Source organism: Alternaria postmessia (genome assembly GCF_024291825.1).
Source record: "Alternaria postmessia strain BMP 2775 chromosome Unknown scaffold_115, whole genome shotgun sequence".
Taxonomy (NCBI): Eukaryota; Fungi; Ascomycota; class Dothideomycetes; order Pleosporales; family Pleosporaceae; genus Alternaria; species Alternaria postmessia.
The window spans coordinates 27583-41929 of NW_026260188.1; the positions used below are offsets into that span (position 1 = coordinate 27583).

At 52.4% G+C, this 14347-nt stretch overlaps 5 protein-coding genes across 5 annotated transcripts; 3 read left to right on the top strand and 2 right to left on the bottom strand.

The window, feature by feature from the left end:
• Nucleotides 1-14: 14 nt before the first annotated feature.
• J4E82_010198 (uncharacterized protein) lies at nucleotides 15-1301 on the bottom strand (the record flags this gene model as incomplete). The annotated part of the gene is made up of 1 exon (XM_051736414.1): nucleotides 15-1301. The coding sequence occupies one exon, from the start codon at nucleotides 1299-1301 to the stop codon at nucleotides 15-17; it is 1287 nt and encodes a 428-aa protein (XP_051583825.1).
• Nucleotides 1302-3548: 2247 nt separating this feature from the next.
• On the top strand, nucleotides 3549-5276 carry J4E82_010199 (uncharacterized protein; the record flags this gene model as incomplete). Its single annotated transcript, XM_051736415.1, has 4 exons — nucleotides 3549-3615; nucleotides 3672-4509; nucleotides 4558-4754; nucleotides 4804-5276. The coding sequence occupies 4 exons, from the start codon at nucleotides 3549-3551 to the stop codon at nucleotides 5274-5276; spliced, it is 1575 nt and encodes a 524-aa protein (XP_051583826.1).
• A 139-nt stretch (nucleotides 5277-5415) lies between these two features.
• J4E82_010200 (uncharacterized protein) lies at nucleotides 5416-6561 on the bottom strand (the record flags this gene model as incomplete). The annotated part of the gene is made up of 1 exon (XM_051736416.1): nucleotides 5416-6561. The coding sequence occupies one exon, from the start codon at nucleotides 6559-6561 to the stop codon at nucleotides 5416-5418; it is 1146 nt and encodes a 381-aa protein (XP_051583827.1).
• Nucleotides 6562-7758: 1197 nt separating this feature from the next.
• On the top strand, nucleotides 7759-10390 carry POB3 (FACT complex subunit; the record flags this gene model as incomplete). The annotated part of the gene is made up of 5 exons (XM_051736417.1): nucleotides 7759-7784; nucleotides 8448-8546; nucleotides 8600-9937; nucleotides 9989-10061; nucleotides 10115-10390. 5 exons carry the CDS (start codon nucleotides 7759-7761, stop codon nucleotides 10388-10390), a joined length of 1812 nt encoding a protein of 603 aa, XP_051583828.1.
• Nucleotides 10391-11234: 844 nt separating this feature from the next.
• Nucleotides 11235-13540, top strand: AMTR1_1 (Transcription activator amtr1; the record flags this gene model as incomplete). The annotated part of the gene is made up of 3 exons (XM_051736418.1): nucleotides 11235-11254; nucleotides 11307-11536; nucleotides 11592-13540. The coding sequence occupies 3 exons, from the start codon at nucleotides 11235-11237 to the stop codon at nucleotides 13538-13540; spliced, it is 2199 nt and encodes a 732-aa protein (XP_051583829.1).
• Nucleotides 13541-14347: the final 807 nt, after the last annotated feature.

The following is a 14347-nucleotide window of genomic DNA, read 5'->3' on the forward strand; positions in this document are numbered from 1 at the left end:
CAGTTTGAATAAACTTAACCATCGCTGTCGCTCCGTCCGCAACTGATCACCCTGATGAAACTACTCGGTTTCTTCTTCACGGCCTGCCGCTCAAGATCCCGCCTTACCGTCCTCGCATTCTCCGCAGCCTCAATCCTGGCCCTCTCCAAGCGCTGATCCTCCTTACTGGTACTCTTCCGACCCAGCTTTGGTGTCTTTTCAGGGCTTGTACTTGGTCTCCTCGCTTCACAGTCGCTATCCGTGCTGTCCATGCTGCCTTTTCCTTTCTTGCTAGTGCGACTCTTGACCTTGCGCTGAACCATCCATCCCGAGAGACCTAGTCTGTCTTCGCCATCGCTGTCCCAATCATCCCAGGCACTGATCGTGTTTTCAAATGCTGTGTCGACCTGACTCAAGCTTGGTCGGGATGTTGTTACGGTAGATGTGTATGGGCAGAGGGTGCTGTATTCAGACAATGCCAGGCTATCAGTGCGCGCATGTGGGTATGCTGGTGTTGACAAGAGAGGGTTTGCGAGACTGGAACGTCGCGTAGAGCGTCCAGACTGCGTAGCCCATGGCGGCGATGTAGGGGTTATGGGAGGGGAGTTCATTGCCGAACGCGGTACATGTGAATGCTGCGCAATCTGTAGACGAAGGAAAGGCTCATTGGGATCAGTAAGGGATGTCTTCCTCCTGCGTCCGAGTTCTGAGAGCGACTCAAAATCGGGTGGTGGCTGTAGTGCGGAGAGCCGAAACGACGAGTCTGAGATGTGCGCTGGCAGTGGGCAATATGAAGTTCGTCGTGATGGTGTTGACGTGAGAACGATGACATCATCGTTCAATGAGTTTTTGCGAAGTTTTTGGAGGTCAGTAGAGGCAAAGTTGCGTGCAGCAGGACTGAGAGGCGGAGTGGTTTCGCCGGTTGCAGAGGGTAGGACAATTGTTCTTGTACACCCTTCGCATACTCCGGAGGCGTAGGTGATAGGGAGTGTGCACGTCTTGCATATAGCCACTGTCGTTGAGGGCGTTGCGGCATGACCACGTTTGAACTTGAAGTCGAAACTTGGCCGTATCGGTGATCCTTCCTCTGGTCGATATCCTTTGCCGCTATTAGGGATCATTAGAGGTGGAGGCTGTGACGGTTTTGTGTTCCTCTCTCTCATCCTCGCTGTCTCCATGGCCTGCCGTTCGTACTTGTCCCAGAGGTTCGCTGTCTTCGCTGGTGTACCTGGTGATGGTCGGGGATGTTTGAAAGGCGACACGCTTCTTGCGGATGGTGCAGCTTCGTTTGGCGCAAGGACAGTAATGGTTGAGGTAGCCATACCGCAACTATACTGTATACTGGAGCTGACTACAAGCGTGAGGGAAGAGAGTAGTGAAGCCTATGAATGCGAGGAAACCCTGACAAAAGCTTGGGTTTCGCATACGATATATACTTGTACAAGTCCAGTGTACCGGGGCTTGAGCGGTGAGACACGATGTTTATCAGCTTAAAGGTCCGTCCTAAACAAGACACCAAGATCTGGCGGTGGCGGGGGATAGAGATACTTTGGTGTAGGCTAGGATTAGACGTTACGTTGCGCCGCATCCCCGGATTAGACAGCGCTGTACACTATTGATCGTCACTCGATGAGCGTGCAGTAGCAGATAGATCTCCACGTCTCTGTGGCTGCTTAGCGGACGTGCGATATGTGCTTGGTCCAATAGGCGCCACGCGGTGCGACGCAAGGCGTCACTGTGCTCCCGATGTGGTAGGGGTCTTAGGCGAAAAGAAAAGAAGCAAGGGAGCACTGTCTTGTCAGCATGCTACTGGCGCCATTGGCGTCTGCCGAGAAACGCTCCCTAACACTGACGATATGCCTGCGCATGCGGGATGATGTGCAGTGCCCGCGTTGATGATACGGGTGATCTCCTTGCCGGACGCCATGGGGAATCGGACTACAGGCATTAGATTCGCCCTTATCATTTAGCAGAGAAGCTGTGGCACCTAAGCACATTTGTGCGGCTGTAGAGGATGTTTTAGGCATCGTATTGGATTTCGTTGTTGTCGTACAGCATCACTGAGATGTGACTCGATGTACCCATGTACGTTCCGAGGTTCCTTCGCTGCCCAGGGTGGAGGAAAAAACACTGCGTATGCGTTGTTTCGCAAGTTACTGGGGAGAAAGATATGACGAAGCGGCGTTCAAGCCCTCATAACGAGCAGTCGATTAATTCGAGACGAGACGCAACCCTCGAAGGGAAAAACGAGCTATCGTGACGAGTCGAGCGAGGGCTAGAACATCGTGGCCTCGAGAAAAAGACAACTTACACATCGATGTGCCTATTGTTTATTCGATCTGTCTATACTGCCCTGTCATTGTCATGTTCAGCTCGGCGTCCAACGTTACATTTGGGAAGCACAGCTTCGAGTTCCGTCCATATTCATGTCATCGAGCGTCTCAGCACCAGCCACACCACGATCGCCTCATCAGCCTGAATTGAGAACGTGGGCGGAAAAGTCCGGATCAGTCCACAGTATAACGTCTTGGACTAGTTGGGACGCATTGGAGAAGGATGAAGTTGTGGTTCCAAGGTTTGAAATCCCCGCGGCTTTCACGCTGCTGGTCTTGGCGCAGATTAGCGAAGCGGGACGGGATGGCGCCGCGACCAACAACAAGATGCACGGCTCGTCCTGGAGCGTCACCTCATTGATCGATAACTGTCCGATATGACGCAAGCTGCTTTTCGTCGCGCTGTGAGAAGAACTCAGCTCAGCCCTCGAGCACTTAGGCTATCGCGATAACACCTCGCATGCTTTACTCGTCATCTCTCGCCAGACAGACCCAAGGAGGTTGCGGGCGTTCACAGGCTTGACAAAGCAATGGGTCAACGCATGGCGACGCAATCTCACAGCATCGCGATGACTACGGTTGGTGTATGGGACAGGGAACCGCACGGCTTCCAGTGTGATTGTTGACCTCGACATCGATATCTACATTGCCATCGACTGATCAGTCCAGCCCAACCGAGACACCTGGCAGTCTCAGCACAAATGTACGCTACTGTCACCCAATCCGGCATCTGCCATTGCACTTGTTCGTTCCTTTTGTCTACTCGAGCGCATTCAGCATCCACTCTAGCCGGCGATCACATGAGGGCACGGGATTGCAGCCGGCCCCGCACGCCCCGACACTGCATGAACGTTCATCATGTCAGCATCGGACAATGACCTCGACCCCAAACTAACCTTCTTCATCCAGCCAACCAAAGAAGCAAACACGGGGACACTGCAGTAATCGTATATCAACACAGTTAGGCTCCTGCAGCGCGTGAGAAGTTAGCAATTGATGAGGACCGTAATCTTGCCTTGCACGCATGCACGGAACTCCACATACATAGCTTTGAGTCCGACCACAATGTCAACAATGTTTATCATCTGCTCCAGTGCGCTCTCCATGTCGCCGTTGCCCAACAAGCCCAAAAGCGACAGCGACGCAACTGCTTGGTTCTGGTCCTGGGTGTCTGTCTCTTACCCGAACTAAAGGATCGCGTTCGCTGCCGGTTTCCTGGGGTCTTTGGGTATCATGATGGGGTTCAACTTCACCAGTCTGCGCGATCTGGATCGGACGGATGGTACGGTGGTGCTACAGCAAGGTACGATTCTTACAATTTTCGTCAACTTGATTGCGGGGCTGATTGTGCGCCTCTAGCTGGGTATGATGAGAACGCGCCAGTAGACATTGTTCTCTACCCGCAGCCTTCGCCGGTCGACCCTAACGACCCTCTCCGCTGGCCTCGATGGAAGAAGCATGTCGCATTTGCTTCGGTTTGCGCCTTCACGTTTTTGACAAACTTCGCTATCGGAGGCTTAGCGCCAGCGTTCTACATCCTCTCGATCGAGTTCGACAAGTCAATGGACGAGACTTCGCATCTGCTCCTATATCCCATTCTGGTATTGGGCGCGTTCAACTTCTTCTGGGTGCCGGTCGCCAATTACGTCGGAAAGAGGCCGGTCTTCGTATTCGCCAGTGCCCTGCTATGCGCATGCTACGTATGGGGTGCCATGGCAAATTCGTTCCAGAGTCTTTTATGGAGCAACATTATCGCGGCGTTTGCAGGATCTTCTACAGAAGCGTTGGGCGCGGCGACTGTCAACGACCTGTACTTTTTGCATGAACGAGGCAGCAAGATGGGCATCTACATGAACGCGATCGCAGGAGGCAACACTCTGGGACCGCTCATCTGCGGCTTCATTGTAACGAACCTCAGTTGGCGTTGGCACAAGTGGATCGCTGTGATTCTGACGGCGCTGAACTTTCTCACCATCCTGTTGTTTGTCCCTGAAACGCGATACACGCGTGAAGAGATTAAAGGCGTCGGTGTGGCAATCTGCCCAAGCAGCGATAAGATCGTCATGGCAGATGAGAAATACCTCCGGCCAAAGTCTAGCAACCGAATTCTGCACCAACATGCAAAGAACACTTGGAAGCAAGAATTGAGCCTATGGAGTGGAGTTTCAGACACGAGTCTGCCGAAGATGTTTCTAAGGTATTTATATGCTGAGTTTGTTAAAGATGCAGTACTGACGTCAAATAGGCCGTTTCCAATGATCGTATATCCGGCAGTCATATACGCATTTCTATGCTACTCCATCTCTTTAGTTCTCACTGTCGCGGTCAACATTCTCAATCCGTTTGTGCTGCAAGCTCCGCCATACAATCGGAGCCCGCAAATCAACGGACTGATCAATATCCCGGGTATTGTGGGCAACTTGATTGGTGCTTGGGCAGGAGGTGAGCAGCCAAGTTCAAGTACGATGAAACGTGTGCTAACTGAAGCTAGGCAATCTCGTGGACATCTGGTGCAAGCGACGGACACGAAGAATGCTCGGAATCTTCGAGCCAGAAAGCAGGCTCTATCTGGTTGCCATCCCACTCGTGATCACAACAGCAGGCTGTCTCGTGTTCGGTTACGGTGTGCAGAACCAATTATCATGGGTATCGCTCTTCTTCGGGTATGGCATGATTTCACTCGCCTTGACTGCCGTGCCGACGATCACAATGGCGTATGTCAGCGACTGCGCATTGCCGGTAAACTCGGACGTCCTGCTAATGGTGAACGGGCTAAAGAACATTGTGGCTTTTGGCTTTCTCTATGGCGTGGTGCCATGGGTTGAAGAGGCGGGTTATGTGAACGCTTTTGGTACTATGGCCGGTGTCTTTGCTGGCATAGTTGGTATTGGTGCTGTGTTGCTGGTCATCTATGGCGCCACTGTACGCCACACTTCAGCACAATGGAAGGTTATCCTGGAATGAGCAACGCGTGGAAACCAATGTAATGTGTAGTAAAAGCCTAGTCAGCACGTGGAAGAAGCCGTGCAATGCATTAAAGCGTATCGGAATATATGCTGTGGTTGATGCAGTACAAAGCTTACTCTTTATGCATGTGAGATTGCTATGTAGCTTGGGCTTTTGCTTGCGATTGCTCTATGAGTTTGGTGTGCATCTTCTCGATCTCAGGGATGATGAGAGATTCGATTTCCAACGATGGCTCGCCCTGCGGTATCCCTTTCTCTGTTGCGATAGACTCGGTCGCCTGAGCATCCCTCCTTGTCTTCTGATCAGCTAATCCGACGAGCGAAGGCATGCCCGACAAACTCTTCGTTCTGCGGCTAGTAGGTACGCGTATCCATTTCTCACCATCTAGAACTGACACGAACACGACTTCCCATTTTCGGGTGAGCAGCAAATTTCCGATGACGAGATGATGCGAGTATTTGTTCAGCGCGTATTTGGCTTTGGTGACCAGTAGGGAAGGATCAGTCTCCAGCTTGAAGCTTACGATCATTGCATCGGGTGCCCAGCCATCAACGAGCTGTTTGAGGAATTTGGGAACAGGCTCGAGATCAATGATCAAGCTCTTGCCCTCGGTGCGCGCGGCTGGTGGCTTTACATCGCCCCCACGAGTTCCATCCGCGGTCTGGTGAAACTCTTCGTTTGACTGTATCTTGTGCTCAACCATGCGGTCCTGTGGCACAAAAAAGTCGGACACAGCGGCAGCCAAGTAGAACATGGCTTTCGGCCCAAGTGGACGCATGAGCTGCGCAACCTCGCGCAGATTCCACAGGTACTCGGTGATAGTCACGTAGGACAAGATCAATAGCTTGTTCTCTCGCTTCACCTCGGTGTACTGCCGCAGCACGCGCAGCATCTGATCCTGGTGCTCTTGATTCACCACTACTTGTCCGTTCTCCTCCTTCATGTAATCGAGGAACGAGCGCGTGTTGTGCGAGTAATGCCGCGAAAAGGGCAGGAGCGAGAATTGGCGGTGCAGGAAGATGACGGCATAGCCATTTTGGAGAAAGTATTCGGCGCTGGTGGCTCCTCGCGTACCGGCAGAGAAGTTGTCGATGTAGCGGACTGTCTGCTGTTCTAGAGGTACAGTGGTGCCACCCGAAGTGACTAGGACGACGCGACGACCCTCATCGGCATGTCGCGTGATGAATTCGCGCGCAAGAGTCGTGTTCGTTTTGAGGTCTTTTGGCGGCGGCTCGTTGGCGAAATAATCGCTCTCTGCCTGTTGTGCACTCTTATCCGTCATGGTGGCATGATGGAGTCGTCCCCTCGCTGCATGGGAGCTGAGCCATCGTGTGGCGGGGTAGCTCCGAGCAAACCTCCCCTCACTGATGAGTAAGGCATGCACCGGTACGTACCAATTTCTGACAACGTCCACACTTCAACGACCTTCAGCATCGCCTCGTAAGCGCTCCACATCTACCATAAAATTGCACAGCTATGAGGATAAACTATCTTCCAGTACTCTCCTGCGCAGCGCCCTCGTGCGAGGGCCCTCGAATTAAGGTTCTAGGTTCTGGAATAACAACGCCCCATCCGTTTCGAGACCGAGATATAGTGCCTGACGGCTTCGGGTGCTTGATCATTCCGCTAGAAAAATGGGTCCTTTTTACCCTGACCCTCCAGATATCTGGGTATCTCGCCATGAGTATGCAGGACTCCCCAAATGATGATACGGTTTCGGAAGTTTGTTCCTGTTGTATGCTACAGTCATAGCGTCACCAAATTACCCGGGTATGAGAAAGTATCTTTCACTTCGATCGCTACTGCTTCGCAAGCTAAGCAAAGATCGAGTTGTCTAAAAGACATGTTGACGCCGATGATTGTCCATGGCTTGATCACGCGTCACTACAATGAGGATGGTGCATTAGACAAACTCAGACTCGCCCGATTGGGACACGTTGATCCTAACGTCTTGGTTACGTGGGAGATTTCACGAGGAGTTCTATCAAATGCTGAGAGAACTACTTTATGCGCAACACACAGGCGATTCGAACGAGATGTGTGCTATGGTCGGAATCGCGGCATACAACGTTTGGTTTTAGCTCAAAACATCTAGTCCACCAGGCGTGTAACGGCGCTAGGGTCTAGATAATGGTATTCTAGAATCACGTTGAGAATGATCAATGATGGTCTGATTCTTTTCGGGGATTTCGAGAGTAAAGTGTATTCCAAATGCTTCTTTCCATTCTCTCACCGCTCTCCAAGGTTAAAGTGTTTGAGTTTAGTATGTAGACCAAAGCTAACGTTCTTCTTGCAGAATACGCCAGACAATAGAGGGTGGGTCGGGGAAGACAGGAAGAGATGCCGTACAAACCATATAATGGTGATAAGGATGTCGTACGACAGAGGAACACTGTAGTCCGTGAACTACTGCAGGGTCGCATGGAAGGGTCACGACTACATTAAGCTTTCGTCACAGGCAGCGGATACACCATAATGTATGCTTGACTGTCGAGCTCGTGACATGTACGCCTGTTCTGAAATAGGTTCACGCCTTGTCGAATCTGACCACTTCACCGGCTCCTGAGACCAGTGATAGCCAGAGATAACTGGAGTATTCTGACAAGGAGATCCGGAGCAAACCGTGGAACCTTCCGTCCACCGTATGCCGTATTCAAACAGAAGAAGCCTAGTGCATGAAGCAGACCGAGGTTGTTGTTGCTAAGACCGTTGGAGATTCAAATGCGTGGTCGCATTAGGGCAAGCGTCCGGTAACCGTCCGATTGGAGGCTGTAATGTGGGACCGAGTATACTCTACGGTAGCTTAATTTAGGTCAGGGTCTCAATGCGGCGCAAAACAGTGTGCGGCTGGACGCGCAACGAATGCTAAGCAGGAGGCCAAGGTTTCGTTTATCAGAAACATAGCCGTGGTGTTGAGTTTAGATCTGGAAACTTTGAGTGCTAGCCGAAAGATAAGGGTCTCAGCTTCCAGAAGTGACATGTCCACAAGCCAGCATCGTGAACCGAGACGGCCACTGGGCTCTTGCACCCATTGGGAATAAGTGAAGATGGACGTGGATGATGTTGCTCGCAGACGACGCGAAAGTACTGACGCGCTGTCACGTGCGATTGGCAGCTAGTGTCTTTACGTAAGCAAAACAGCGCGTTTGCGAAGTGAGAGAGCAACAGCTGTCCGGCAACGACTCTCGACCGTCACCGCCCCATCTCTCCATTGTCGCAACCCTCCGCCTTTGTCCGTATTGTATATTCTGACGCGATCGCAAAAATGTAAAGAAACCAGCTTCTCGGCAGGCCTGGATGGCAGAGCTAACGTGGTGCAGGGAGGCGTTCAACGACATCTATCTCAATCTTTCGCGGAAGCCTGGCGCGGCTCGATTTTCAGACTCGGGCTTTGGCTGGAAGCCTGCAAACGGTGGCGAAACCTACACTTGCGACCAGTCACAGATCCAACAAGCGCAGTGGAGCCGAGCCGCGCGCGGTTACGAAATCAAGATCCTCTCGCGCAACGACGGCGTCATACAACTCGATGGATTCAAGCAGGAGGATTTTGATCGCGTATCCAAGGTCTTCAAATCTTGGTACGGCATAGGTCTCGATAACCGGGAGCATGCCCTGCGCGGCTGGAACTGGGGAAAGGCCGACTTCGGTAAGGCCGAACTTACTTTCAACGTCGCCAACCGCCCTGCCTTCGAAGTGCCCTATACCGAGGTCTCCAACACAAATCTGGCAGGCAAGAACGAAGTGGCCGTCGATTTCTCACTGCCTGCCGAAGGCGACGCTGGCGCAAATGGAAACTTGGGAGGAGCCAGATTCAGAGGCAAGAAGTCCGCAGGTGCTCGGGACCAGCTCGTCGAGATGCGCTTCTACATCCCCGGTACAGCCTCGAAGAAGGAGAAGACAGAAGACGGCGAAGAGGGCTCTGGCGCTGAAGATGTCGAAGAGACAAATGCTGCCAACCTATTCTACGAGACACTGATGGAGAAGGCTGAGATTGGCGAAGTCGCTGGTGACACATTTGCTACCTTTTTGGATATCCTACATCTCACGCCCAGAGGTCGATTCGATATCGACATGTACGAAAGCTCGTTCCGGTTACGCGGTAAGACATACGACTACAAGATCCAATTCGATTCGGTCAAGAAGTTCATGGTCTTGCCAAAACCCGACGACATGCATACCCTCATCACCGTTGGTCTGGATCCTCCCCTCCGACAGGGTCAGACGCGATACCCCTTCCTCGTCATGCAGTTCAAGCGCGATGAGGAGGTCAACCTTGATCTCAACATGAAGGGAGATCTGTTGGAGGACAAGTACAAGGACAAGCTGCAATCCCACTACGAAGCTCCCATTGCTACAGTTGTAGCGGACATCTTCCGTGGTCTCAGCGGAAAGCGTATCACTAGACCGTCCAGAGACTTCATCAGCCATCACGAGCAGTCGGGTGTCAAGTGTTCGATCAAGGCCAACGAAGGTCACTTGTTCTGCCTTGACAAGGCATTCATGTTCATTCCCAAGCCGGCAACCTACATCAGCATGGATAACATCGCCTCTGTGACCATGTCGCGTGTTGGTGGAGCTATGGCTGCAAGCCGTACGTTTGATATTACCTTCAGCATGAAGAACGGCCAGGCTGAGCATCAATTCTCCAACATCAACCGGTGGGTAATACTAATCTCAGACTAAAGACGCTGAAACTGACAAATACGTAGGGAGGAGCAACAGCCACTCGAGAATTTCTTCCGTGCCAAAGGTATCAAAACCAAGAATGAGATGGCAGACGATGTTAGTGATATCATTTCCTCTTACGCAAACTTGGCTGACATAGTGATACACAGTCCGGAGCCATTCTGGCAGCTGCTCTTCAAGATGAAGATCTTGCATCCAGCGATGATGGAGCACCAGCAAACCGCGGTAGTGCCGATGAGGATGACGAAAGTGTAGATGAAGACTTCCAAGCAGACTCGGAGTCGGAAGTTGGTGAGGAATTTGACTCCGATCATCAAAGCAGCGGTTCCGACAGCGATGCTGAAATGGACGATGCGGAGAGTGACGGCGACGCCGGGGAGGCGGTACCAGAACGTCCTAAGAAGAAGCAGAAGGTGTCGCAATAGTGACAGCCCTTGCAATGACCATAAGCGGGCACGGGGGCGCGGGTGGACGGCGGTGAAGGGGGCGCCGCATCATCTTCCGATGCTTGCGTGCTCATCGAAGATTGGGAATGCGATGATGATGAGGTTCGTCGCGCTGCCGCTGTTAACGCTTCGAGCGCGTTATCGTCAAAGCTCGCCCAGGTCGTGGAGGACGGTCCGATCTTTCTCATAGGTTATTGTGAAACTTGGCAGGATGGCAGGAAGTGAAGTTCCGGTCGTGAAGACAGGGAAAAGCACCCCTAATGCGTAGGTAGTCCAGGTAGAAGGGCCGACCTGCATCCTTAGCCGAACGCGCAGCGACCAGGAGAAAAGTTTAAATTCAGTGGCAAGTTAGCGTCCATAATCCGGCTAGTCCTCCCCCAGCGAATGCTTGCAGCGTCTACAAGTGGTGTCTGCATTGCAACTCGGCCGTGGCTCGGCTGACTGCGGCGCTTGACGCGACCTGGCGTGGGCGCGGCGGGCCCATGTTAGTTCCTTACACTGAAGTCTGGCTTCTCACACACCAGCTAATTTGAGCAACGCGAGCGCGATTCAGATTTGTGCACTAGCCCAGGAGCAATCCTTTCGTCGATTTTCGTAACCTTGCTCATGGTGACGGTGGATCCGCAACTGGCGCGAACCCATGCTAGACCCCGCATCTAACCATCGAGTATCAAACGCTTTATCGCCCTCGACATACTGGTATAGATATAGGGCAGCTCTCTCCGACTCATGTGGATGCTTTTTCTTACCCACTTCCCTCGGCACGAGGCTATGAGATCTTAAGCTTTTTCGCAACAAGACCCACACGATAGAACTACTTGCAATGCGATCACGAACCGGATGGTACGTGTACTTGTGCTTCTACATCGCCGCCGCCTACTGACCCTCGCCATAGTCTCACTTGCCGTCAGCGGAAGCTGAAGTGTGATGAAAAGAAACCTGTGTGTGGGCAGTGCACCAAAGCCTCAAGAGAATGCATTCCCAGCTCAGGTATCGTCTTCCGCCACCAGCACAATGCCTCCATGAACGGAGAAGACTCAGGGGATGAGAACTCCCTGAAAGGCTTCTACGCGTACAAAAACACATTTGACGAGGATGCCATCTGGATGGACATTCCTAAGCATGGTGAGACCTTCTAAGGTCCTCGTGTCACCCATGCAGCTCGGCTAATGCTCTGCAGTAACCTTCATCAACACCACCAACCCATACCTTGATCCTGGCACACCCGACTTCGACAACATGTCGACAGCGTCGATGGAGTCGCCGGGACCATTCGAGACTCGCTCTTTGCCTTCGTGGCGCACTCACAGCAACTTTCATTCAGTTACCAGCACACCTTCCAGCATGGGGCCAGATCTGGCTCCGACCAGCGTTCCTTTCTGTTACACACCTGACCTCGAAGCCTTACCACCACTGATGCAGTCACCACCAGCCTCAGTTGTAGGAACGCCCCTTTCTCCACCTCTTTCATTATGCAACCGACGCATACATCCCGTGATGGACTTTACTGCCTCGACAGCCTCGCCGCCAATAGACCCCCGTCTCAACTCACCATACGACTCCGCCGACCACATGCACCGCTCCGTTTCGATAGCAAGCTCAAGACGCTCACCACCTCGATCCGATAGCGGTGTCTCTATCGTTCAAGACGATCACGAAATTGCTTTCCTGCTCCGGTGGTTTTCAGAAGGTCCTGGCTACTGGATGGATTTGTACGACCTCGGCACATACTTCGCGTCTTACGTTCCTGTACAGGCACGTGAGAACCCACTGCTCAAGTACGCAGCTGTTGCTTGTGCAGCGAAGTCTCTTGCACGTGTTCAAGGCCGCAAACCCGTCATGGGAGGTAGCGTAACGCGTCAAGCTCGCATGGAACAGTACCCCGAGGCATCAATGGTGGATTGGAAGCACAAGGCGGCAGTATACTACGATACAGCTGTATCACTACTGCTTCATGCTCTCAAGATGGATGTCGCCTCCTCTCCCGACGAGTCAGAATGCGAACTAAGAAATACCAACTCGGCCTACGATGGACCAGCACCCAAGCGACGACGGACATCAAGCAACACCTCGTTTGTATCCAACACCGACGAACTACTAGCAGCATCGGCCATTCTTTGTGTCTACGAGTTCTTAGATACTTCCGTCTCAGACTGGACAAAACATCTGAATGGTGCCAAGTCTCTGCTCGTGCTTTCACAAGAGCACGTTATGCCATTACAACTACCAACACCCACATCTTCGGTACCATCCGCAAGCTTCAACTTTGCTTCCAAGGCTCGACGAGCAACCTTTTGGAACATTGCCAGACAGGATATGCTCGCAGCCTTTATCAACAAGACTAATACACGACTGGACACCGAGGACCTCTCATTATGGAGAGAAGCTGGCCTCAAGATCGATGATCAAGGCTACATCATGCCTAGTAATACGACAGTATGTGGTTTCCCGGAAGATAACGACGTGATGAGGGAAGACCTCATCTGCAATGCCCTTGTCTGGCTCATGGCCAAGCTAGTCAACTTCATGGCTGCAGGCGACGAAGTTTCTAATGAAGCCGGCATGGCATGGGCAGGCGTCCCTCAGCGCACCCTCCTGGATTACTGGTTCGGTCTACGAAAACAGTTCCAGGTCTGGCATGATGGCCTCCCGGTCACATTCAAACCTTCCGCCAGGGTACCTTCGCAAGCATCCGGGCCGATGTCCAGCAACGATAACGTGTCCATGTTCACAGAGGTCTGGTACTCTATACCCATGTGCGCCTCCACCATGCAGACATACCACATGTCACAAATTCTCTTGTTCATGAACAAGCCACACGAGTCCACCCAGGGGCGCAGCACTGTCGTCGCCCGCATGAACTCTTACCAGTCGGTTCTGGCCACCTGCCAGAAGCACAGCCGCGAAATTGTTGGCATTTCGCTGGCTCGGTCTGACGAAGCGGTCCGGATCCACTCCGTGCAACCCCTGTTCACTGCTGGCCAGTGCCTCAGTGACGCACGAGAACGCCAAGTCGTTTTACATCTTCTACGTGACATTGAGTCCGATATTGGTTGGGCCACAGACTACCGCGTGCGCCAGCTGTTCGAGCAGTGGCAAGGAGAAGAATCAGAGGGTCTGGTACCATGAAGCACTCCACTTGGAGGCTTCAACAGCCACACAAACTTTGCCCTTAGCAAGCCCGCCGCCAGCCTCCTGCTGTCAGCCTCAGCCATGAGTCTAGGTACTACCGACAGCTTAGTCTGGGTAGCAGAGGTCCCGTACAAGCCACTACTAGCGTGCGCCTGGCCCTTGTCCATGGTGCGGGAACTATCGGAAGACTAGAGGAACACGAACTGTCAGTCCCAAAACCGACACAGGTCGCCCAGACCTCATCGAGCGCAACGCCGATGATCGGACGGTCTGCTGCAATGCGACCGCACGGGCTACAGCTTCAGATTGTGGAAGAAGCGTGTAAAGAAGGATCAGATAGCAGGAAGATTAGGATTGCAGTATTAGCCTGCATCCGACATAGATAACAAGCATACATAGAGATCGAATAGAAGCTTATCGCGCTTTGCAGAATATTTTCCTTGACTACGAATATGCAAACGTGACCTGCTAATTTTCTCAGCCCGACTGCATCATCACAACATGCACCAACAACATGACAACATCACTTCGAACATGAACTCCTTGACCGCTACCGCTTGATGCCGTCTTATCCGAATAGCTTCTCATTACCCCATACCCACTCTGAAACCAAGAGATTCTAGATACTCTACCTGTGAACTAGGCCTGAGTTTTCCTTCTGGAAGGGAGACTTCGCGCCTCTAGCAAGCACAACATACACCGGTCGGCGTTTGACCAGCGGACAAGCCAGCTGCACCCCCACTTTTCTTTCTTCGCCGCCAGTGCGGATCCGGTTCGCGACCGGATGGCAGTATCCATAGTACG